The following is a 26,629-nucleotide window of genomic DNA, read 5'->3' on the forward strand; positions in this document are numbered from 1 at the left end:
GTGGAGCCTGTGGTTTTCTTTTGGAATCAACTTGAGTGTAAGCCATGCACCAATCTCCCTTACCCTCAGAGCAGAGCAGCATTAAGTGTACAGAGTATAACATTGTGTTGTACAAAGAAAGCAAGCATGCACAGTTAACGGAGTAGGGAATCAGAGTTCAATGTAGTGTCAAGATGGCAATAAGTTAGTCATGGAGTAAAGCACAGAGATGCAGGACCAGAGATCTTTTTTTTTGGCCAGTCCTGGGCCTTGGACTCAGGGCCTGAGCACTGTCCCTGGCTTCCTTTTGCTCAAGGCTAGCACTCTGCCACTTGAGCCACAGCGCCACTTTTGGCCGTTTTCTGTATATGTGGTGCTGGGGAATTGAACCCAGGGCCTCATGTATACGAAGCAAGCTCTCTTGCCACTAGGCCATATCCCCAGCCCCAGGACCAGAGATCTTGATGAAAAAGAGTGATTCAATTACTTGAAATCCCTGTGGTTGTCTATGGGAGGTGCTGAGAATGAGTCTCTTTTCTCTCAGGACCTGACAGGATCTGAACTGTACACTCCAGCAGCTAGTCTCCTGCACCCTGTTATTTATACGACTGCAGTCATTCTCCTCTTGTGCCTCCTGGCTGTCATTGTGAGCTACATATACCATCACAGGTAAGATAAGACAAGCAGCAGATACAGCTCTGAGGACTGTGCCTTGCAAGACCCGTTTTCCATTTGATTCTGATGGATCTAAGTTGGATGCCATAGTGATCTTTCTAAGGTAGGATGAATACTGTAGAAAATACACAAGCTGTCTTTCATGCCAGCAGAGTCAGGAGTAGTCAGCACAGGAGATGGAAACTTGTTTTTATAGGATCCAGGCAGATTTCTGGGCGTATATCTGGAAAAGAACACAGACAGGTGGGCACAGGAACTAGAAGCCATGAAAAAGGGAAGTTCTGATGTTCCTAAGGACGGTTCTAGAGGACTGGCTCAGTACTTGTGTTTTGTGGCTGTGTGCCTGTTATAATATTCTTTTTTTTTTTAAATGTATAATCTCCTTTAGTCTTTTATTTATTTATTTTTTTTGGCCAGTCCTGGGCCTTGGACTCAGGGCCTGAGCACTGTCCCTGGCTTCTTTTTGCTCAAGGCTAGCACTCTGCCACTTGAGCCACAGCGCCACTTCTGGCCGTTTTCTGTATATGTGGTGCTGGGGAATCGAACCCAGGGCTTCATTTATACGAGGCAAGCACTCTTGCCACTAGGCCATATCCCCAGCCCCTGTTATAATATTCTTTATAGCTGGCATTATTGAGAGTTTTTGGCATTTAAATTGGATGCAAAGCTATAGAAATTTTTTATTTTATGGTTGGAAATGATAAAGGATTTGCTAAGCACAAATACACTTTACAAAAGGTTTTTCTAGAACCTATTTTTCTCTTTAAGCTAGACAGATGTGGCATTTCTTGACATTTGTTAAGAAACAAAAAGCAATTTTGTCATTAAAAAAAAAGAAAGACTTGAATATTTCATTGGGAAAGGCCAAGCAGAAATGTACTGGCTACTCAGACCATGTTATCCTGGCTGGTCAGAAACAACACCCATGGAGACCGAGGTAGCCCAGTAGGAGATCCAGTCCTGAGACATCGTTGATCACATGAGTTCCAGTGCTTCTTACTGTGGAGACTTTGTTTAGCTTTGGCTCTAGGCAGTGGGTCCATAAATGGCTTGTCTTTTTACTGCCTAAAATTGAATGTGAAGAAACTGCATTAAGTTAAATGGTTTCTCAAATTGTGGGGTGTGTGTGTGTGTGTGTGTGTGTGTGTGTGTGTGTGTGTTTGTGTGTGTGTTACAGTGTATGATTAATCAGATATTTAAGTATCAGACATTTAAATTTGACCTTTCATGCAGTGGGAATTAACTTGTAAATGAACGTTCCAGTGTCCTACTTCAAATATGCCCAACTGATTCCCCTTCTCCGTCTTTCCTGTCTCACTGTAGTGTGATCAGGATTAGCCTGAAGAGCTGGCATATGCTTGTGAACCTGTGTCTCCATGTTTTCCTAACCTGTGTGGTCTTCGTGGGAGGAATAACCCAAACCAGAAATGCCAGCGTCTGCCAAGCAGTAAGTCCCAGAGAAAACATGAAAGGAAAAGCGCCGGTACTGGAGAATGTCTTCCTTTGTCTCTTTTCCTAGTTAGAGCTAATTGTAAGTTCTTCCCCTCCTGAGCACCAACCAGCATACTTCATGCCTTGAATTTTTACCATTTCAGCACAGAACACCTCACTAGGCATACGGTCTCTTTTGTTGGCAGCTGATAATCATCATGTCTATCATAGAGCCTGAGAATTCATTTAAATACTTAAAAAAAAAAACAAACCTCCTCACTTGGATGGAAAGAAAAATATCATTTACAGGACTTTGAAAATTACTTCACCGGTTGATGAAAACAATAGACATTAGGTTAAAAATATACATTTTAAATGTAGTTATTTAAACATCTAAACCTAAATTATAAAAAGTATTAAATATTTCACTTGTGCTTTCAAATGTTACTATATTTGTAACCTTATTTATGACATGTATAGCCTATTCCTTGTATAAGTATAAAGAATGGAAACTCTTTCATTTAAGATTGGATTAGGGCATTTGTAACATTTAATGCCCATCTCCCATCTCTGTGTTGTTTCTCATTAGCCTGACAGCAAGAAGCAGAGCGTAATAACTTAAGTTTGGACCACCTGGGTTTGGGTCTCAGTTGCACTATTTACTGGCTATGCTTTTATGGACCATATGTTCAACTTTTTTTCTGTTCAGATTGTTGCAAAGAAACCATAGTCCTCCTTTAGCAGAATTTCCAGGTACAATTCAGTAATGTTAATTATAAGCCCAACTTCACACAGTGTATCTCTCTATTTTATGTTTGTACCCATTGGACAGCAGTTTCCTTTTTCTTCTCCTGTTAGCCCCAGTAGCTTATTGTAATTCTACCCGTGGCCTCTGCCCTCTGAGTGGAAATAACATTTATCTCTCTGTGATTGACTTACTTCCCTTCAAAAGTAAACACTCTCTCTCTCTCTCTCTCTCTCTCTCTCTCTCTCTCTCTCTCTCTCTCTCTCTCTCTCTCTTACTTACATTGAATGGAAAAGGCCAGCATAGAAGAAGCAGCATTTCCGAGAAACTGGAGCCTCGTGGTTGCCATACGCCCTATTTGTTTCAGTTATTTTTCAAGTAAAGTTTTATGTTTATGTGAAGTTTAGCCTGGACTTCAGGACTCCTACTCAATGCTTACCACATAGCCAGGGTAACATCCATGTGACACTGTGCCCAGTTTTATTCGTTGAGTTGTGTCTCCCTACCTTTTTGCCTAAGATGAGTTGCAATTGAGGTCTTAATCTCCTTCACTAGAGTAGTTGAGATTACAGGTGAGAGCCACGGTACCTGGCCAGATAGATAATTTTGGCGAGAGAGAACACATGGGGTCAGCATATGTGTACAGTAATTTTTAGCACTGCTGGTGTTGATGAAGATACATATAGACAGCATTACCATGTCATACCTTTCCTGATTGCAAAAATGAAGCCCAACAACACCAAACATCTAGGAAACGTGCACCCATAGGGTCTCGTGTATGTGTAAGTGTAAATGTTAATGGTTATTCTGTGGGAGACAGTCAGCTCTCAGTGAAAACATTCACCCTCCCTGGAGGCCAACACAGCACCCGGGCTCAGTGCAGCTGGCCCTGTGCAGATGAATAGAATATGCAAGTGAAGATGAGTAATGGTGACAGCACTATTCCAAAAGCAAAGCTTGCCCAGCACAGAGAAGGAATGGCAGTCACCAGTGTGGTACGTGCCTGAGGGCATCAAAGCTAAGGAACTACAGCAGAGGCAGCACCAAGGAATCCTGTGTGTAAAAAAAAGCCTCGGACATTGCATTAACTCTGATGGGTTTCATAAAGATAAACATGACGAAGATAGACAGCATGCTTTTAACAAAAACATAGGAGAGGTCATAAGGTTAAGTATGTTATTATTAACACCCTAACTTTGACTTGAAAGTAGATTATCGGTGTTTATTTGGTTTACACTAAGTTTAAAAATACACTAAATATATGCAAGCCATGTTTGGTCCGATTGTTAGATGTCTCATGGACCTCAGACTGTGATTGGTCTTGCATTGTATATCTAAGATCCCATGTAAGATGGTGTATGTATGTGTGTGTGTATGAGAACCTTGGAGAGTTCTAAATGAGTTAAGGATATCAGTAATAGGAAGCATATAGTAACTGTCCAACAAGCTTTACTAGATCTACTATTTCCTTTTCAGGAATTGCTTCTTCAGGCCATTGCTGTATTCTTGGGAAATCAGATAATGGGTTTGAATGCACTTGATATCTGAACAGAAGTCATAGGCTCTTTCTTCTCAGTTCCTCCTCTGCTCCACATGGCTGGTTCTCATTTACCTTGAAGATCTCACTTTACTATTACTGTTTCAGAAATCCTGCCTGTCACCTCCTACTCCTATATTTATTGCTCAAAATTCTCATGGTGCCTATAAAACTTTAATATAATTAACTGTAATAGTCACTGGACTCTGGGTAAGAGTTGTGTGATTCATCAGTGTGTATCATATCATCCATGACCAACTCTTAGGTACTCAGCAAATACATATTTATGAACAAAAAGAAGTCTGTCTGAGGACTGTACAGGTTATTGTGAGCCTTGGCTGTATTAGAGAGTATTAATGGTCTTAGTGTTATCTAAAAACTATTCACTGACTTCCTGAAGCAGACTCCTTAATTTGGTTCATGAAAAAGAATTGGACATTGAAGTTAAACTTTCTTTGTGCTAGGTGGTATATACTGCACTCTTTCTCAATTGAAAAGCAGAGGAAGTGCACAGACTTCTTAGTGCCTCTAGAACCAGCTGCCAGCCCAGGAGTTAAACGTTTGCAGAAGAAAAGGCAAAGGCGGATCTTTAGATGTGTTTGTGCCATTCTCTTCTGATTTTACTCTGTTGTCTCCTGTGAAATCACAAAGCATCCCGCTCTTCTTCTGGCTCAGGCATGACTTCCTTTGCCATTGTAACACTTAAGTCAGTTCATAGGCTGCGGGGTGGAATGCAGTGAGGCCTGGCAGAGGCTTCCGGGTCCTCAGAGGTGGGTGCTAAGCACTTTGTTCTGCTGGGGCTTTGATGGTTCTTCTATACAACAGCCTGCTGGGCCAGCTAAATCCACTGATTGTGTAGGTTCTTCCTTGCCTACCCCTGAGCCCTTGAATACAATTTTGGTTTTATCTCAACTGCTTGTGTGTGCCCCTATATTACACACAGTTACAGGTCGTTGGTTGAGGTCATTAAAGGTGCCACCAGCCAGGTGCATCACTGTGGCTCCTCACGTCAGTTTCTGGTATCTAATGAGGCTTTATTTCTAGAGGATAGCTGAAAGCCTGAGTGACATTGTGGATGGGACCATGGGCTCATGGCTGGAAGTGCTCTGGTCATTTCCTGATGTGATGTCAAGTAATTGTCTTGTCATTCATTTTCTGGTCTTTCTAAGTAGCCCAAGCCTCTGCCTCCCGGGTTTCTAGGATTCTAAGTGCTTACTCGGCTTGGCTGTTGATTTTCTTAATTATACATGAAAGTGATTTATCTCATTCTCCTTTCAGTTACCTTGTTACTCTACCACTTGGTGATTTAACATATTAAATATTGTGCCATCTGCACTTCTCAGCTGCCTTTTCTGTCGATTATCTAGAGAACTGATACACGAGGAGCGCTGGGGAAAATCCCATTGGTAGATATTAAAAGCTTTCTACTTGTCAGTTATTGCCAATGCGTTATCTTAAACTTTCACACTAACCCCTACAAGGAACTTGTCCTTTAGGAAACACAGGCATTCATTAGTGGAGACTGTTGTTTACATTCTTTTCTCAGTTCATACCTGAGTATATTCATCACAGCAGCTACTTTTTTGGTATAATAGTTTTATACTTGTGTATGCTACTCTATATTAGGTTACTTCCAGTTTTTTTTTTTAAAAGCTCTTCGGTTTATGAGAGTTTATAGTTAAGTAGCACATGCAAAAAAAGTGGAGGTCTTGAATATAATTCTGCCTATTGTGTAGCCGTGGAAATTGTTGTTCTGTGGTCAAGTGGCTTTCTTAAGTATTAATGTGTTGCATTTATGAATGGTTTACATGCCCTATGGATTCAATTACTTGTTTCCAAACCATTTGCAAAATTTCCATATGGGCTGCTGATGCCTTGGAAGGAAATCTAACTGTAAGCTTATATTTAACGTGCAGCCTAAGGTAGGATGCAAAGCCCAGCAGGGAATTCCACATCTCAGAGAAGTCTGTCTCTACTGAGCTCTCAGTTCCCCCACGTGTAGGTGAGTTCGGGGTTTTTCCATTTTAAGGGATTTTTTTTTTTACATAACTGTTAGAAGATGTCATGAGACTCCTAAAATTTCCCATGTAGTCACAGCCATTTAACTGAATTTTTAATATCCTTAGGTGATTAGTTTTCTGGGCATTTAGAAATGCCATAGAACCGCACTACGCAGCCCTTAGGATTGCCTCTCCCGGCTTAGAAAACACCACAGCTTCGGTGTGAGAACTCGTTTACTCCTTATTTGACCTGGGTCTAGAAATATTCCTGCACTAGAAGAGCCCATCATTTTTTTTTTAGTCAGAATCATCGATTTGCAGTAAATACGTTGGTTTCTACACACCGAATTCATTTACGGTGACTTGACGTTCAGCGTTTGCTGTGACTGCAGAGAGCTCCGAGGGTTCTTTTTGTGCCTTTTGCTAGTCTACTTCTGTCTATAATTTTTTTTTTTTTCCCTTTCCAACGCGTCTCAACAAAACTTTCCAGGGACCACGGAGCCCCTTCTTCTGTCCTCAGGAGGACGACCTGTGACGTGTGGCTAGTTTGGCCAGTGGAATCCACCCTCCCTGTACTTCCAGCGTTGCCAGCGTTGCAGTGAGCTTTTCCCTGGACCGTGACTGCCGTGCGTTTTTCCGCACAGCGTAAGAAGGAGGCTTCGCTGTGCGCGGCGTGTGTGGCGCCGGTGTGCGCAGGCGTCAGCTGCACGCGGCTTCTCCTTACGCTCCAGCCAGTGGCGTTGCGTACTGCTGTCACTCACGTAGGCCTGGCTAGTAGCCAGGTGATTTGTTTCTCTTGCAGTTGGAAAAGCCAGCCTTTTGGGATGAGACACTTATTTTTTTTTTTCTTGGAAATTTTCCTTAGTAGAATTTTATCTGCATTTGGGCAAGAACAACAACAACAACAAAACAGATTTTAAAAAAAAGTAGGAAGTCGTTTCTTAAGAGAGCTGGACCATGTCATAGATGCTTCATGATACATGGTACCTCCTTTTCTTTAGACAAGAAGTTTTACGCGTGTCATCCACTTTCACATCTTCATCTAGACTTGCTTCACAGCCAGGGCTTAGGATTGTTTCACTCTCACGAGTGTATGACCGCCGAATCAGAACTCCGATGACTGACTCTAAAACTTACTCGTTCTACCTGTGTTCCTGCTTATCCACTGTAGCCTTGACAAAGCCCTGTTGGGCTTCATGTTACCCAGCACCCAGCTTTGTGGACTATTAAGGATCATCTTGAGAACGTGGTCACCGGTGGGTTTCCTTGATTTCCTGGTTCTGTGTATTAGAGGAAGGTGGTCTCTTAAAGCTACATAGTGTAACCAGCTGGTTAAGGACTGGATCATTAAAATAGACCTTTGCACTGCTTTTTAATCAAACGTGAAAACTAGGTTTTCTTTTAGCTAATACATATTTTTCAATCTTCTCTGTAGGTTGGGATAATTCTTCATTATTCTACCCTTGCCACGGTATTATGGGTGGGAGTAACTGCTCGAAATATTTATAAGCAAGTCACCAAGAAAGCGAAAAGATGCCAGGATCCTGAGGAGCCGCCCCCTCCACCAAGACCCATGCTCAGGTATCTGGTCTTCGTTGAATTGCCTTGAATACAGTGTATTGAATATTTTGTTTGCTTTAGTTGAAGCATGGTCATAAGAGATAACAAAAAAGTACAGTGGTAAAAGAATGAATGAATTCATTGGACTGTCATCCTTCTGAATGTAGGTTCTTGATTTTCCTAATGAGGAAAACTCAGCCCCTGTAGCCTCTCTCCCTACTCCATACAGCCACGTTCATGCCCAACACAGATGCTGCCTCCTCCTTGAAGGGTTTCGTGGTGGAGCACCGGCCATGGCCTAGTGCACTAGAAAGCTCTGTGAAATGTTAACTTTTGATTGCCTTGAGGTCATGCGCGGGCCATAGGTTTTTAATCTCCTCAAGAGATAATCAGTGTAATGAGTCCCTGTGAAAGAGCGAACCTGTCTGGAGTCATGTCCTTCCTTTCCATTACAATACAAAGATGGGTGAGTGAGTTCTCACGCTGGGATGAGTGGAACTCTTACCTGTGATCCCTCAGTTTGGGGGATACCTGGCGAGTATCTGGCTATGGACTGAAGTCTCGAGAGCTCCCCACATACCCTGTCCTTGAGGCTTCTGCAGGAGCAGTACTGGGAGGACCTGATGTAGAAGTCTGGAAGATACAAAGACTTCTGACCATGCCAAAAAAAAAACAATAGAGGGGGACTATTAATTTGGGAGTGAACTATATGCTAAATGCTGGACCTCTGATAGGAACTTTGCTTTTCAGTCCATTAGGTGCCCTCCGAGTAACTCATACACTTTGGCTGGGCCTTAGGCTCCAGGCCTCTGGGCACCATGTTAAAATGTGAGAGGCCTCTGAAGATTTGTAGCTAAGAGAATAGCTGAACACAATTATTGTTTTAGAGTGCCCCTATGATATTAGTATGGAGCCTGGGCCAGCATGCTTGCCTGATAATAAGGAAATCTGCTGAGGTCATTACCATGGTCCTTAGGAGAACTGAAGCTGGAGAGTGTCAAGAGAGAGGAGGGAGGACAATTCAGGGGTCATGAGGTAGTCTTTTCTGGATTAATGATAAACTGGGCTGAAGAATGTGGGAGAGGAAGGAAGTGCAAGGTGGCTCTGCACAGCCTACTCTAGTTTACTGGGCTCTTTGGAGATGGCGTTTGCGCCACCAGAGAAGGCAGAGGAAAAGCAGACATGGTGGAGGAGTCAGGAGGGAGGGAAAGGCAGAATGGAGGGGATGGGCTCAGCAGCACTTTCTTGTGGAAAGCATTTGGTTTTAGAGGTCCATGGTGCTGTGTTCAGATTGGTTAAGCAAAGAGCAAAGCCTGGGCTACTTCCCTGTTTACAGTAGGTGGGCCATGGAAGAAGTGCTGATAGACCCAACACCTGATAGTCTAGCTGGTTCTGTGGAGGGCAAGTGCTATGCTGTCGGAAGCCTATACCATTTTAAAGCACATTAGTAACTGAGTATGGGGAGAAATCACATATGGAAAAATGTGCTGGGGTCTTTGCTTCATTCCATGCATTGAAGAGTGGAGCTGTTTCTGAGGGAGCAGTAGATGTAGAAGTCAGATTCTGGCTCTGTGATGAGTACACAACCAGGGCTGATTTTTTGTTTGTTTGTTTTTTTAACAGAAAGCTCAGGTATTCTTCTAGGCACAAAGTTTTTCTTGTTACCACCGGCTGCCACCCTGTCTCCTAGAGTTCTTATCACTAGACGGTGTCCTTGGCTTTTGCCAGCTGCCTCATGGGAAAAAGCAGGGCGTCCTGAGCTCTCTTGGCTGTCCTTCCTAAATATTCTGTTACTCTCTGTTGACTTGAGGGGATGCTGTATGCAGAAGTTAGAGGCCCAGGATATGCCAAGTTAATCACTAATACATAGTTACAATATTCTGTTGGAACTCTAGCCCAGCAAGGTTGTAATTGTAGCAAGCTTAAAGTTCACCAGCTTAGAAGGAAACCACTTCAGACAAACCAATGCAACAGCAATACTTACAAAACGATGTGGTATAAACCAACTGCACAACTCATGGGGGAGGGGGGATATGAGGGAGGAGGTAACAAGTTGAATAAGAAATGCTCACACTGCCTATGTATGAAACTCTCTGTACATGTCTGTACGTCACTTTAACAATAGAAATAAAAAAGAAAAAAGAAAGAGACCACTTCCCCCTAAAAAAACAAAGCAAAAACAAGTGTATACAGTATCCAGGGTACTCAGCGGAGATACAGTGACAGCAGGGGCACAACCACAGGAAGGGAATACAAGAGGAACAACAAAAAAGCTATGGTTTCACATGGCATGTTGAAAATAATTACAACAAAGATATAACACTCGTTTCCATAACATGGAGTTCATTTCACTTAGTCATAAGGCTATAGGTATTGGGCTCTTGTGATCTTCTGCTATGTCTAGCCTAAACCTGTACTAATTATTCCCTATGAGGGAAAACCTGGATACTGTATACCCTTGTATTGGAACTAGGGAAGGGAAAGGGAATATCAAAATCAGAAGACAAAGGATAAAAAGACAAACGACAACAAAAGCAATACTTGCAAAACATTTGGTGTAAACTAACTGAACAACTCATGGGGGGAGAGAGGGGAAGGGGGAGTGGGAGGAGGGATAAGGGAGGAGGTAACAAGTTGAACAAGAAATGTATCCACTGCCTTACATATGAAACTGTAACCCCTCTGTACATCACTTTGACAATAAGTAAATAATAATTTAAAAAAAAGAAGGGAACTTATTCTAATTTACCACCTTAAAAACTGAAACATGACTTTTCCTCCACCTTCTTACAGTTGTTATAATTTCTAGTATTTAAGAGGTATGCAGCTCTAAGTCTTACAACAAGAAATTTTTAAAATAACTAGTCCAGAGGGCTGGGGATATGGCCTAGTGGCAAGAGTGCTTGCCTCCTATACATGAGGCCCTGGGTTCAATTCCCCAGCACCACATATACAGAAAATGGCCAGAGGGGGCGATGTGGCTCAAGTGGCAGAGTGCTAGCCTTGAGCAAAAAGAGGCCAGGGACAGTGCTCAGGCCCGGAGTCCAAGCCCCAGGACTGGCAAAAACAAAACAAAACAAAACAAAAAAAAAACTAGTCCAAATTCTTATGTTACGATCATGTCTAATGTTGGTTGAGGTTTGGGCAAAGTTTATGAGTTATTTTAATAAATTCATGATAGTATATTTTGCTTCAATATGAATACAATATTGTATAAATACCACACAAATTTAAATAATTCCAACATGATTCTCCATTCTTACCCAATATAATACTGTTGTTAGGATTGTCTACGAACATAACACAAATCAAAAGGAAACATACTCAACTTCAAAAAAACCCAAAAAGCTAAAACCCTATGTGGCAGTTCCTCCGTTTGTCCACAAGGTGGCAGGAGCTCACCAGCTTTCCTCAGCTTGGAAACTTCCCAGGCCTTGTGCTTTAAAAAAAAAAAAAATTGTTTTCTTTTCGTTAAAAACTATCTGTAAAGGTAAGTCCCAATGTATTATTGGAGTAAATAATAATGAATTTTCAAAGAATGACTTCAGAAGTGTGGGGAAACTGAAAAACACGCCTTAAAAAGACGAAACAGGCTAAGGAACAGGTGTTCTGTGGTTCCTCATTCCAGGTTCTACCTGATTGGTGGTGGGATCCCCATCATCGTTTGTGGTATCACAGCTGCAGCAAACATCAGGAATTATGGCAGTCGGCCAAGTGCACCCTAGTGAGTATTTTGTGTTCTCTGAGTACCTGACCCACTTGTTCCTCTTGTAAGCATTTATTTCTAGGTACTACAGTTTAGCACACACCTTCCAAAAAATGTTGAAATACATGGCATCTAAGCCGGTTCACCGTGTTCTCTCCTAGTTGTTGGATGGCGTGGGAACCCTCCTTGGGAGCCTTCTACGGACCTGCCAGTTTCATAACTTTCGTAAACTGTATGTACTTTCTAAGCATATTTATTCAGTTGAAAAGACACCCTGAACGCAAATATGAGCTTAAGGAGCCTACAGAGGAGCAGCAGAGATTGGCAGCCAATGAGAATGGTGAAATCAACCATCAGGATTCAATGTCTTTGTCTCTGATATCTACGTCAGCCTTGGAAAACGAGCACACTTTTCATTCTCAACTCCTGGGAGCCAGCCTGACGTTGCTCTTGTATGTGGCCTTGTGGATGTTCGGGGCTTTGGGTGTTTCTTTGTATTATCCTTTGGATTTAGTTTTCAGCTTCTTTTTTGGAGCTACGTGTTTGAGCTTCAGTGCTTTCATCATGATTCACCATTGTGTCAGTAGGGAGGACGTCAGACTCGCGTGGATCATGACTTGCTGCCCTGGACGGAGTGCCTACTCGGTGCAGGTTAACGTGCAGCCCCCCAACTCCAGTGGGACAAATGGCGAGGCACCCAAGTGCACCAACAGCAGTGCAGAGTCTTCTTGCACCAACAAAAGTGCATCGAGCTTCAAAAATTCCTCCCAGGGCTGCAAGTTAACAAACCTGCAGGCCGCTGCAGCGCAGAGCCACGCCAAGTCCTTACCTTTGAACTCCACGCCCCAGCTCGATAATAGTCTCACTGAACATTCGATGGACAATGATATTAAAATGCATGTGGCACCTGTGGACGTACAGTTTCGAACAAATGTGCACTCAAGTCGCCATCATAAAAACCGAAGTAAAGGCCACCGGGCAAGCAGACTCACCGTCCTAAGAGAATATGCCTACGATGTCCCAACTAGCGTGGAAGGAAGTGTGCAGAATGGCCTTCCTAAAAGCCGGCCAGGCAATAATGAAGGCCATTCGAGAAGTCGGAGAGCTTACTTAGCCTATAGGGAAAGACAGTACAACCCACCCCAGCAAGACAGCAGTGATGCCTGTAGCACACTTCCTAAAAGTAGCCGGAATTTTGAAAAGCCTGTTTCAACGAGCAGTAAAAAGGATGCAATAAGGAAGTCAACCGTAGTCGAACTTGAAAGTCAACAGAAGTCTTACGGCCTCAACTTGGCCATTCAGAATGGACCAATGAAAAGCAGCGGGCAGGAAGGACCCACCTCACTCAGTCCGGATAGCACGGGCAATGTTAGGACTGGGTTATGGAAACACGAAACTACTGTGTAGTGAGTGTTGCTGGGTGTCCTTGGCGGAAGTTGATATGGACTGAAATGCAATGGGCACATTCCTTTAAGCTGTGGACATCCAAGCATCCAACTGTTTACAGTCACCTTAGGGATTCAAAACAATTTTGAATTTTGGATTTTACTTACTTTATATCCCTAAATTGTTGCCTTTTTTTTTTTTTAAAAAGAAAGTGAAAGAATTCTTTAAAGCATTATTTTTACATGCCAAAATACCAACAGGACATTTTGGGAACCTGAACTGCATTTTCCTAGAATTTGTAATAATATCTACTTAACATTTCAAGCTTGTATTTAATAAAATAATAGGTGTTTGTCTTTGTGTCACCTTTATTTTTATCTTCTCCATGTAAAGGCTTTTCACTATTTTAATGTTTCTGCAGTGGGTTATTTAAACGAGAGTCAGTCCTAAGTCTCTTATTAGATCCACGAGTTAACTATACAGACTAGAACACTAGAATCAATGTGCCTCTTGAGTCGGCATGTTTTATAAATGTACCTTTGAATCTGCAGGTTTTAAAAATAAACTCAGAATAACATTTTTAAGTGGAAGTGCCTAAAAAAGGACTTGTCCAGGGTTGCATAGTTGTGCCACGTCCCTTTGCTGCTATTATCACTGTTTCCCACACTTGTGTGGCTTAGATTTGAGTGTGTATTTCTCCCAGAGTGTTTTTGGTGTGTGGGGGTCCTGCGTGTGTGTTGCTCTGGGATATAAGTGAGCAGCTACCACACAGGTTCCTGTTCACTCCTTCAACATTCAGTCTGGATAGATGCTTGTGCTTCAACAGAGCACAGTTCTTAGGTGGGTGCTGAAGTCCTGGCCTTCGCCTTCCAGTCAGGTGGCAAAGCAGCACCGGCCCACGCGCCATTCGGAGTTGCCACCAACACCGCAGTCCTTTCCCTTCCTGTCCTCAGATTCCGTGGCTTCCCAGTTCCTGCGCAGATGCAAGACAGCGCTTCAAAAAATCATACCGCTCAGATCTATTTTCAGCAGAGTCTAAAGGTTTGAATCAAATCCGACTGCAAAGTACATATTTAAGAAGTGCTAAAAGAGGCAAGCAGCTTAACGTGATAAACCTCAAATTCCAAGATTAACTGCTTCCTTACAGAGCAGTTCTCGGCCTCACTGTAGAGCTGCCATTGTCAGGGCCCTGTTTGCTTTTCATTAGGCCCCTGCATTAGTGATTTTTTTTTTTTTTTGCTTTGCTTTGCAATAATTGATAACATCTATTTAAGCTCTGTTTCATTTAAATATGTTAGAGACATTCCTTTCTGGAGGGAAATAAGGCAGCTAACCAAAAGATTTGCTGTTTGTACATTTTAATATACAATGGTATTAAAACGCACCTGGTACCTCTGGATGTACAGGGTCTTCTGATTCATTGATGTACTTATTGTGGGCAAGACACTTGAGAATGACAAAGATTAACTAGTAAGAAGTAGAGTGAGCTAGGCACTAGTCACTCACGCCTGTAATCCTAACTACTCAGGAGACTGAGATCTGGAGGGTCACAATTGAGAGCCAGCTGGGGCATAAAATTTGTTGAGATTCTACCTAAAAAAAAAAAATCGAAAAAAACATGCTGGAGACATGGTTCAAGTAGTAGAATGCCAAACAAGCAAGAACAAGCAAGCAAGCTAAGCGAGTCAGAGACCTTGAGTTAAACTGGTAATAGCAAAGAAAGTGTGGTAGGGGAGGGAAGAAAAAAAAGGAATGAAAGGGAGAAGAGTAGACAAGAAGAAGGGATGGAGGAAAGAAAGAGGAAAGAAAGAACAGCAAGGTACAGTGATTAATGCCTAGGATTTCAGCCACTCCGGAAGATTTGCAGTTTGAAGTGAGCTTAGGGAAAGTGTTAGATCTCATCTTGAATGGATGTGGTAGTCAAATCCTGTCATCCCAGCTATGATAGTTAGTGGCTATCGGTAGGAAGATCATGGCCCAAGGCCTGCCCCGGGTAAAAAGCAAGACCATATTTGAAAAATAAACTGAAGTGGAAGGGGCTGGAAGTGTGGCTCAAGTGATAACTTGTCTAGCAAGCACAAGGCCATGAGTTTAAATCCCAACTACCTCCCCCAAATGGCATAAATGAATTTGATCTCTTCACTACTTTTTTGCAGCACATTTTATTTTGTGTCATGTGCTGTCACCGTGTTGACGCTGTTTGCTGTTGGTCAGCTGTACTCACAGAGAGAACTTAGCTGCTTTTCTTTTTCTCGCCTCTCCACAGGAAGTGAGACATTTTCTAGAAATGTTCTCCCTTCCATAAGTATTTATTAACTCCAATATAACTTCCTATGTAGACCAGAAAGAACAGGAGTTGGAGTGGGGAAGGACCTGAAAAGAACTCAAAAAGCACTTGAAGAAAATGAAGATTTCACTAAAAATATCCAGAGGGGTTGTGTTCTAGAAAGTGATGAGCAAGCACTTTGTGCAATCCTCAGAATTTGATTGAATTAAAATTTGATGTTAACACACAGGATGTGAATAATACATTGTCTCTCTCTACCTTTGTCATTCATGATTTATGACTTGTTGCTGGCCGAGAGTCTTTATTTTTCATAGAATTGTAAATGGTTAAAATATATCTCAGTATTCTTAGGGAGCTCTCTATTTTTTCCCCCTCATATAAAATTTTTGACAACTTGGACTAAAAAAATTTGAGTTGTTTGATGACTGTTATACCATGTCCAGGATAAGGGCTGTGTTGCCATGTTTTTTTAATTCTTATCCTGCTTAGTTTCATGATGGAGTATAATTGATAATAGTCGACTTAGGGGAACATACAGTTTCTTACTTTATTTCATGAAAGGTACTTTTAAATACTCTCATTTGTAATATGTATGGTATGCATGCCATATATACATACACATACACATACATACACACATACATGTGTATGTGTGTAAGTATGTTATTTGCATTACTTACATTTTAGTTTGAAATTTGGTTTGTATGAGTAGTTTTGTGCTGTTGTTTGTATCAATGTAGTAATATTTGAAGTCAAAATAGGTGGTAACTAATCTCTGAATCTTGAATAGATAGACATTTTGGATATACATATAACTTTTATGCATGATCATTGTATTCATATAAATAAAACATAGAAGGCGACATATGTGTTGGTACTCTTGAAGAGTATGAAGAACGTATGAAAGAAAATGTCTCCCTTCCTGTGGAGAAGTGGGAAAAAGAAAAGCAGCAAAGTTCTCACCGAGTACAGCTGACCAAAAGGGCAAACAGTATGAAGAAACAACCCTAAAAGAGACCTGTATTTTTCAGTCATTGATTTTAGAATGACCAACATGAATTTATTTGGTTAAAATCATAAAAGGTAAGGAAGTAAACTAGCTGAAAGCATATGTTACTTTTTAAATAATTAAGAAAAATGCATTACAACAGTAATCTAAAAATATTTGTAAAGGTATCTCTGTCTTTACAATGTCCAAGATTTTGTTTTGTTTTGCTTTTTTAAAGCAGAAGCTTGCAAAGTATTCAGGGCTGACCTAGAACATACAGTCCTCCTGCCTCAACATGTGTCACCACGCAGCTTCATGTCAGTTCTCTGCATCTGCGGGCTCCGCTTCCATGGATTAAATCCAAGTATGAATGAAGAGCAATGTTTTTAAAGCATACATCCATCCTGTAGGGATGGATTTTCTTGTCATTTCTCACACAGCACTAATGTGGCTCTGCAGTACATATTTGATCAGGTATTGTAAAATCTAGAGATGAGTTAAAAATATGAGTGGATATGTGTCGTCTATATGCAAAGACTCTACCATTTTATATAAGCAACTGAAGCACTTGGTACAGTTTTTTGTCTGTGAGCGATCCTGAGACCAGTCCCCACAGACACAGATGGATGAGGGTATTCATCCCAAAGCTTTTGTTATTTTGATACTTGCTAAACTTGAGTCATTTTGCTGTATTATCCTTAGCTTTTATTTTTTTTTTATTTGCCAGAAAACTTTTTGTTTTCAAATTTTTATTATCAAACTGATGTACAGAAAGGTTACAGTTTCATACGTTAGGCACTGGATACATTTCTTGTACAGGTTGTTACCTTGTCCCTCATACCCCCCTCCCTCCTCCCCCTTCTCCCCCCACCCCCCACGGGAGGTGTTCAGTTCACTTACACCAAACAGTTTTGCAAGTATTGCTTTTGTAGTTGTTTTTCTTTTTTTTACCCTGTGTCTCTCAAATTTGGTATTCCCTTTCAATTTCCTACTTCCAATACCAGTATACACTGTTTCCAATATACTCAGATAAGATTACAGAGATAGTGTAGGTACAACCACAGGAAGGTGATACAAGAACATCATCAATAATAGAAGCTACAGATACACATAGGACGTTGAAAGTAGTTACAACTGTTTCCATAACATGGAGTTTGTTTCACTTAGCATCATCTTATGTGTTCATAAGGGTATAGCTGTTGGGCCTTGTGATGCTCTGCTATGACTTGCCTAAACCTGTACTAATATTCCCAATAAGGGAGACCATAGCGTCCATGTTTCTTTGGGTCTGGCTCACTTCACTTAGTATAATTTTTTCCAAGTCCTTCCATTTTCTTACAAATGGGACAATGTCATTCTTTCTGATAGAGGCAAAAAATTCCATTGTGTATATGTACCACATTTTCCTGACCCTTTTGTCTACTGAGGGGCATCTGGGCTGGTTCCAGATTCTCGCTATGACAAATTGTGCTGCAATGAACATTGTTGTGCTGGTGGCATTACTGTGATTTTGTTTGTGGTCTTTTAGTCATTTAGATCAACTTGTTTTTATTGAAATATAAAAAGCCCTTAGATTTGTTTGCATAAAGAAACATGTTTTACTTCATCATCTCTGAAATCTACAGTCTCACTGTAAATACCCCAAATTAGATACCCTCAAGCTGGTCTTTTATAGCTTTTTGTCCCCTCAGAGCTGAGGACCGAACTCAAGGCCTTGCACTTGCCAGGCAGGTGCTCTTCCACTGAGCTAAATCCCCAGCCCCCCTCAAATTGATACATGCTGAGGTACAGTTCTCACTGAAACCCAAATACAGTGGAGGTATAGGCATTCAGTAGTAATTCCCATTCCAAGAGGGAGAAACAGGGATGAGGAAGGGTGCCAAGTCTCCAGTAAGTCTAAAGCCTAATGAGGCAAATCCTATTAGACTTTAAGAACTGAAAATAATCCTCCTTAGTTTGACATTTTGCCCTCCAAATGAGAGTGGCAACACTCACCATTAACCTTAGTGACTCAGTAATAAAATCATGGCTCCCTCTTCCTGTGATATTGTTTTGTTAGCCTTGGAGAAATGCTGTCATAGGAGACATAACAGTGGTTCCGTTGAATCGGAAGTGAGATCAGCTACCTGGGTGCTTTGAGCTTGTAGTCCCTTTCAGTCAATGGGTAAAGAAAGAAGTTACTTAAATGACTGGGATAACGGATCCTGACTTCTATGTGGGTAGTCAAGTTATTATTGTGCATAGTGGGGATTGTAAGAAGGTAGTTATAAATACTAGTGGTAGTTTTAATACCATGTGACCAGTTGAAAAATGAAGGCTTATAATGAGCATAACCTCCTTTTATTCTGAATACATATATATGCATATGTAGCAAATATCTTTTATTTCCCTTCTTATTCCATCCTTTACCAGATAAGATCTAACTGTTTTAGTGATGTAAGTTGTTTATATCATCGTATGTAATTATGAGTATTAAGGGAATTCAGCTCGGGATATTAGGTCCTTGGGAAGGGGTTAGTGTAGTTGGGGCTTTATGTTTGATGTATTATCATGTGGGAAAGTGATGCTATTAATGTGTGGCAATTGTATTTTGAGAAGAGGCATGGGAAAAAGCAAGATGATAGATGGGTGAGGATGAGGGTGTCCCCAGATCATACCAGCATTTTTGATAAGGGAATCTAAGAAGACTCCTAATGCAAGTAGGATCAGCCCATCCATTGAGGATCGGAGTGGGATAGATAGTGGAGGAAAGGACAGTTCAACCTCTCTCTCTGACTTTTTAAGCTAGAATATATCTTTTGTTCTCATCTGGGATTCCCATCATCTGCATTCTGGGTTTCCAGTGTACAGAGAACACAATGTGGGACTTCCCAGCATAATCCTATGAGTGACTTCCATCCAATCTGTAGCTGTCGGTATCCTTATCTTTCTCCTTTTTCTCTGCAGAAACCTAGTACGGTCAACATTTTAGTGTATCATTGCAAAGAATCCCATGCCTTGACCAGCATGTAACCATTCTAATAACCCATGTCTTTAATATATTGAAAATTACTGTGTTAGAAGGTTGAAGATTCGGTTTGTTCATAGTAAATGGACCCATAATTAATTTGATCTGGTAAAAACAAATTGACTCAGTTGTTTTCTTTTAATTGTCTTTATTTTCTTTGTGTAATATGCATATTACAATGTGCTCAAATACATATACCTCTCATTAAACTGACATCAAGATACAAAACATTACCATCACACCAGCAAAGCCCCTTCGTGACTTTCCAGTCACTATGTTCCTCTAAGGTAAGCACCATTGTAACTCTGTTGCTGTGTAAAGACTTACTGTAGGTGGTTTTGTTTGTCCAGCTTTATGATACTTATACATGTTACATGCAGGAAGAATCCATTCTTTTCCCATGCTGGGTGGTATTCCATCATGTGATTACCAGAATTCCCATTCTGCTGTATTGCAGACATATGTCTTGGTAGACAGAAGTAATTCTTTCTCTTGCATATAGGCCAAAGAAAATGTTCTACTCCGAATGATTGAGCTACTCTCACCAGGAATGAATGAAAGTTCTAGTTTCTCCACATGCTTACTGGTGTTATCTGTTCTAGTGGGGCTGGGAATGGCATCTCCTTGGGTTTAATTGCATTTCCCTTATAGCTAATAGTCCACCTCTCATTCTTTGTTCCTATTGGCTAACTGGATAATCTCTTCTTAACCCTTTTTTAAAATTTAATTGATTGTCAAGGTAATGTACAGAGGGGTTACAATTACATACATCAGGTAATGAATACATTTCTTGTCTAACATTCTTACCCCCTCCCTCATTTTCCCCACTTTTCCTCCCCTCTCCCCCCATTGTTCCCCAGCTTCAAACCTCCAGATACGGATAAAACTTCCCTTTATAAGCTACCCGGCTTGTGATATTATGTTAGCAGCCGCAGAAAACAAACTGATATTTACCTGTTTTCTTATGGACACAATAAATCATTACTTCTATTTTTCCCTAAAGCACAGTGAGAAATTACTTTTTAAAACTGTTTTTACCTTTCTACCTGATTGCCTCAACTACCTAAATTGAACACCTCTCCATTTAGATAGCTTTCTCTTTCCTCTTCTAAGCCATTAGAAAGTTCCCAAGTGAATTCAATTTGGGAAAGATTCTTAAATGTGCTCCCATTTGAAAATGCCTTGTCACCTGTACATGAACCTCCGCTTAGACAAACACTCAAAAGTGTGTCACTGACAATGATTTTCAAGACACATTTAGATGATCTCCTCAGATATAACCCTCCCCCCAATACTTTAGCTTTCTGAACAGGTAGAGAGTCCCTGAAACTTTAGAATTGCTGTAATCAATGAAGGGAAAATATTAAAGAGGAAATGGTATGAGTCAGATAAAATACATTTATCTTACTTTAAGCTTCCTAACATTAAATGCAAATTATTCCTGATAAGTGATGTCTATTTGAAGTTTCCTTCATTTTGCTGACTAAAGGTTTAAATTGGCAAGCTCACTATTGTAGGTGATTGCTGCTTTTTAAAAAAAAACTAAAGACCTTATCTGTTAATATCCACTCCCCAAACAGAATAGAAATATCCAGAGTGCAGGAATTTGTAAACAAGGTGACCAAATAAAGCTAGGGGTCCCAGGGGGACCACCTCCACAGGAAGAAATACCCCCACATCAGGAGTTGAGAACTGTGAAGTTTATCCATCATGATCCGGTCTCCTGGTCTCCCTAGTATAAACTTATACAGATGAACTCTTTACTGCCACATCTTTCTGTAGTTGTCCCCAAACAGAAATGTCAATCAAGTCTCCTTGCTTGGTGGCACTTCAGGTGTAGTGAGGCAAATACACAGTCTCCAGAAACTCCAGGTGTTCACAAGATTCGACCCCAGCATTCTTGCGCCAACCCCGTCATGTCCACAGCAGCACCAGGAGTAGCCATCAGTGATGCCACAACCTCAGACCGCCTTGTGCCGTTTTGGCCAACCTTGGACTATAGTCTACCTACCTCTGTATTTTATGCCAGTGAGAGCAGAAGAGAGAGCAGAACACATCCAGCTTCTGGGATTATAGGCATGCCCCACGATTCCCTGTGTTCTGATTTCAGTGCTGGTAAAAAAAAAAAAAAAAAAAGTACTCCAGATCTGACAAGTGCTTAATTCTTCTGGTGGGTAACCACTATTTCTCATTTGAGGGAATATATCTAAAAATAATGTGGGTACAACTTACTGAATTACATCCTTATGTTTTGGGTTTTGTTTTTTTTTGGCCAGTCCTGGGCCTTAGACTCAGGGCCTGAGCACTGTCCCTGGCTTCTTCCCGCTCAAGGCTAGCACTCTGCCACCTGAGCCACAGCGCCCTTTCTGGCCGTTTTCCATATATGTGGTGCTGGGGAATCGAACCCAGAGTCTCATGTGTTGGAGGCAAGCACTCTGGCCACTAGGCCATATTCCCAGACCCTTTATGTATTTTTAAATGATGTCAACAATTAGACTGTTAGAGATGTGTTCTAGAATGAAGAAATATGTTACTTCATACATTTCTTCATATAGTATGCCAGTCTTTTATATCTGAATTGAATTTTGTGCCAGGTGAGGTTTGCTCTCCAATGGAAATTATCCCTTTTCCTATTGGCTGAATGATAGTCCTTCATTCAAGAAGAAACTAAGAGTGAAAAGCTATTCAGAAGCAAAAAAATCCCTAAAAATATACTTGTGTTCTGTAGAATGTTATTCATTTAACATTCACCTTTGAATATTGAAATTCTTTTTGACTCATCAAATCCATTCTGTCATAGCAGAGAGGACATGCTTTAAGAATTTAGCAATTCATGAAGATCCATTTATCATATTTTCTACTTTAGTGAAATAGTTACATGCAGGATGTTAGAGTAGAATTCTTCCTGCTTCCAAGTCAACCACGATGCCAATTCAGTGATTGTCAAGCTACCAAAAAGATTGTTAAAAGCCACATATGAGTGTCTAAAAGAAATGCAAAGGGCCTCATCTCTTTGCATTTTAGCACTGTTAAACTGATTATAAATGTCCAGTCTCCTGCAGTATGAGTTTGTTTCTTGAGGAATGAAGCACCAATGCACACGGATTGGTGACAGATCTCAGAAGGGCTGCCATTCCAAGAGAGGCCAACAGTACAGAGCATGGAGCGAGAGCTGTGCAGACTGAAGATCTCCCATAGACCAGAAATGGACTTTGCTTGAAATGGAGCTGACAAAGAAGCACTGATCTTTCTTAAGGCCATGCATAGTATAGCCCTTTTTACTACCGGTTTGGATTGCTCCTACTTGCTTAGCAGTGATACTTGTCAGATTTTTACTCTTGCTGGTCAGTACACTCATTAGGCAGCCTGTGCACACTAGATGGCTAGAACTCTAGCACATCAGCCCCTGTAAGCTCAGATAATCATTTCACTCACTTTCCTCTGATGAGCACCAGGTCATCTGGAGCAGATCCCTATGACATTCCTCTGCTTTTTCCTTGCATGGCCCCTCAGCTCTGGTTCACTCCAGCAAATCCCTACTGCATGCATTTCCTGGCTTCTAGTCTTTCCCTCATGGCCCCTGTGATGCTCTTACATTGTGCCTTGTGTCCTTCGCCCAGCATGATCTGTGAGTGCCAAGAGGCAGATTGGATTGTCCAGGGTGATTGTTTTATCTTCTCTGGGGGTCACAGCTCTTCCATGTATATTTTCCAATGTTCAAAACAGTCGTTTCCTATATTCAGTCCACTCCTTCATTCCTTCCGAAGAATGGACACATCAGGGACAGCTGAATGTCAACTTCCAGTCCAGTATGTTTTTAAACAACTTGTAATGTACGTCAGTTATTAACTCACTATGGAAGTAACCAAGGTATATAAAACTTTGCTCAAAATGTAGCTCATATTTATGAAATGGAGCTTTACAAATAAATTCTTTTAAATTAGTGGAACTAAGAAATTTCCATAACTTAAGGTAGAAACAGAGGCCCTCTGGGCTATACAGATTGTTGCTCAGTTAGCAAAACCAAGCCATGTAATTAAGTAGCATTAGGTTGGTCAAGGAAGAATTATTGTTGAAGATCTGTGTGATTCTGTTATTCCCTTCTAAATTTGGCAGGATATTTTTACTGTCCATATGGCTCATAATAATGCCATTTTCATTTTTTAAACAAAAACTAAGTATATATTGAGGAGCCATTAATTTGTGGTTGATATGACTTTTAGGAACTCTATTTTCTTGGATCAGTTTATCTGATTTGAAATTACATAAACGTCCTCCCTCCTCCCTCTCTTTAGCTTCATATACTATCCTCAGGGGGCATTAATTTGGAATTATCCATTCATTTAGAGAAGCCACAGATATATAGTAGAGATTTTGTTTGTTTTCAACTTTTACAGGGACCATATTTTTCACAGATATGAGATCCCAAATAAGTAGAAATATAAAACAAATACAACCAAAAGGCCATTAAGTATATTAATTTTGCTTCCTCTCAGACTCATTTATGACACCTCAAACTGAGAAGTTTTCCTTTTGAAACTGGCCATATCAAGTATGGAACCAACCCAAATACCCCTCAGACAATAAGTGGTTCAAGAAAATGTGGTACAATGGAATTCTATGCCTCTATCAGAAATAATGGCATTGCTCCATTCATAAGGAAATGGAAAGACTTAGAAAAAAATCATACTAAGTAAAGTGAACCTGACCCAAAGAAACATAGAATCTATGGGTTCCCTCATTGGCAATAATAAGTACACTTCTAGGATAGTCCTAGAAGAAGATCGCAATAGCTATGTGCATATGAACACATAAGATGATGCTAACTACGCAAAATGAACTCCAAGTTGTGGAAATATGTGGTTTATCACTGTTGTTATGTTCACTGTACCATGTGAAACTATGCCATTTTCTTCTGTCTTTCTTCCCTGTGGTTTTACCCTTGGTGTCACTGTAACTGATTTTGGTACCCTGGGTGTTGTATATACATTTATCAGAAGTAAGGGAGGGAAGGGGAATATCAAAATGGAGAAAGAAAGGGTAAAAGGCAAACCAATGAAATAGCAATACTTACAAAACTATATGCTGTAAACCAACTGTAAAACTCGATGGGGAGGTTGGGAGGTGGGAGAAAAATGAGGGATGGGCTAACAGTTTTGATAAGAAATGTCCTCACTGCCTTATGTATGAAACTGTAACCCTGCTGTACATCACTTTGACATAAATCAATTTTTTTTAAAGCCCCACCATCTATACTGCTGCCACCCATGGTCACAGTCACATGTAGACACAGTTATTCAGGGACTGTTAGGCTCAGAACCGGAAATAAAGAGTTGGATTAGTGCTGTCCAATTGTTCATCAACTGGCCTGATCCACAAAGGCCTGTCTGAAAGGATTGTCACTAGGGAGTTTGAAATGAAATCATTTTCATAGGACACTCAGATAATTTTAAAGCATACTGACACAAGTATTGCAAGGTTGCACTGAAAAGGAAAAGTCAGTTGAACATCATAAAAAGAAAAAAGAAAGGAAAGCAGCCTCTGGAATCCCAATGTTGAATTTCCAGGAAGAAAAATATGACATGTCGGTGTGAACATAACACATTTTTTTTTTCATTGAGAAAGATACTACAGAGAGAGCCGAAGAGAGCTTCACGGTTGGACAGAGCCCTCTGGGGAGAACAGGACCTCAAACATGGAATATTTCCTGCTCTTGGACTGCCTGGGTTTTAGAACTGGCATGGATAAAGTCACTGGATGATTTATTTTGCCTTTTGCTTTGGCTTGCCTTCTTTTCTTTCCCGTGAGGTGCTCAGCATGGAACCCAGGACCTCATCTGGCAGGCAGGGGCTAGACAATTCTAGAACGGATGCATTCCTATAAGGCATGTGGGCAGGTGAATTGTGTGAAGGCAACAGAGACTGTAGTGCAGAATGACCTAGGCTACAAGTGAGGTGAAACCAAATTGGTGAAGAGGTTGTAAGAAAGCAACAAGCAGCTCTATCAGTCATTATGTGGGGGCACCAAGTGCATTGTGAAGTAAATAATCTGTGGACAGCCTTAAAGGAATGCTAAGGGAATATTTTAAAACTTCAAAAAGTATCAGAATAATTTCTCTTTTCTAAAAATGAGAAAATTCTGCCAACTGTCCATACTTTGAAAATAAGGCATGCTAAGTGCCATGGCTAAGTGATATAGCAGAAAAGACAGACAGTGATAGTTAGACTTCTACCACAGGTGGTTTACATTGACAATGAAGAAAAGAACAGGCATAAGTGTCCAGCCCCTAGGTATTTGCACTCCTCCCCCACCAGAAAGGATGGCATGAAATCAACAAGCAAAACTACTAGCAGTATGAGAGGTGAGAGAGCACTTGTATACTCCAGCTTGTTATTTTCTACAGCTCCACTGAGGGTTTGAGTAGAGTGAGGAGAGAAGGCCTACACTTCTTGACACCCACGAGGTGATAAGAAACTGTGGTTCATTTTGTTTGTACTAATCTGTGTCAGATACCTGTAGGTAACAGGGTCTTGCTGTGTCCTACACAAATTAGAAAACTGGGAAAAATCCTGAGAAAACTTTTAAATAGATTATTTATGTGAAATAAGATAATTTGTGAGCACCTAGAAGGGAGAATGAGCTGAAGATGTGAATGCTAACAAGGTAAAATTTACTATGGATGAATGAATAATTCTGACTTTTAGAATAGGAAATTGGCATTGCAAAATAGATGGGAATGAAACTTGGCTCACCAGAAATCTCCAAAGAAAGAAGACTTCCATTCAGAAGACTCAGGGGTTTTGCTTGGCAGCTTGCTATGAATTTATTGTGATGTAACACAAAAAAGTAAATGGGCAATTAGGTAAAGTTATTAGGATGTATGCTTCCAGCCCCACAGGAGTGATAGGCTTTGAATAATCAGTGAGTATAGGCCCCCCAGAACAACTGTAAGAGTATATAGCTTAGGTTGAGGGAGCAAAGACACATCAAAGAAGAAAAAAATAAGAGTTTCTTAGCCTAGAAAAGAATCCAGAGTGATTATTACTAAGTAAAGCTATTTTATTACCTAGTGTATTCAGTGGATTACATGAATGATACCAAACTCTCATGATGACTGTATTGATTAACTACCACTATTCTCATTTATATTGTAGGTGGTCATCCCTTCTCACCTGTGACTTTATTTTTCCATAACTGAAGTCAGTACTGTACAGTGAGAGGCTTTGAGAGAGATCATATTCATGTAACTTTTTAAAAATCATACTTAAAAATATTTTTGGTGTACAAAACAGGAAGCACAGAAATGGAGGGAGGGAGGCTGAGCAAAT

The 26,629-nt window shown here is 40.8% G+C and overlaps 1 protein-coding gene across 2 annotated transcripts in view; it reads left to right on the forward strand.

Annotated features, from left to right (window-relative positions):
- The window catches only part of Adgra3 (adhesion G protein-coupled receptor A3), a 102,384-nt gene extending 89,012 nt beyond the window's left edge, over positions 1-13,372 (forward strand). For both annotated transcript variants that reach the window (XM_048363860.1, XM_048363861.1), the window contains 5 exons: positions 524-648; positions 1,978-2,101; positions 7,803-7,948; positions 11,556-11,651; positions 11,795-13,372. In XM_048363860.1, the coding sequence (XP_048219817.1) occupies positions 524-648; positions 1,978-2,101; positions 7,803-7,948; positions 11,556-11,651; positions 11,795-13,040 (1,737 nt within the window). In that variant the 3' untranslated portion in view covers positions 13,041-13,372. The remainder of the gene's footprint in view (positions 1-523; positions 649-1,977; positions 2,102-7,802; positions 7,949-11,555; positions 11,652-11,794) is intronic.
- Positions 13,373-26,629: the final 13,257 nt, after the last annotated feature.

Source organism: Perognathus longimembris, chromosome 16 (genome assembly GCF_023159225.1).
Source record: "Perognathus longimembris pacificus isolate PPM17 chromosome 16, ASM2315922v1, whole genome shotgun sequence".
NCBI lineage: Eukaryota > Metazoa > Chordata > Mammalia > Rodentia > Heteromyidae > Perognathus > Perognathus longimembris.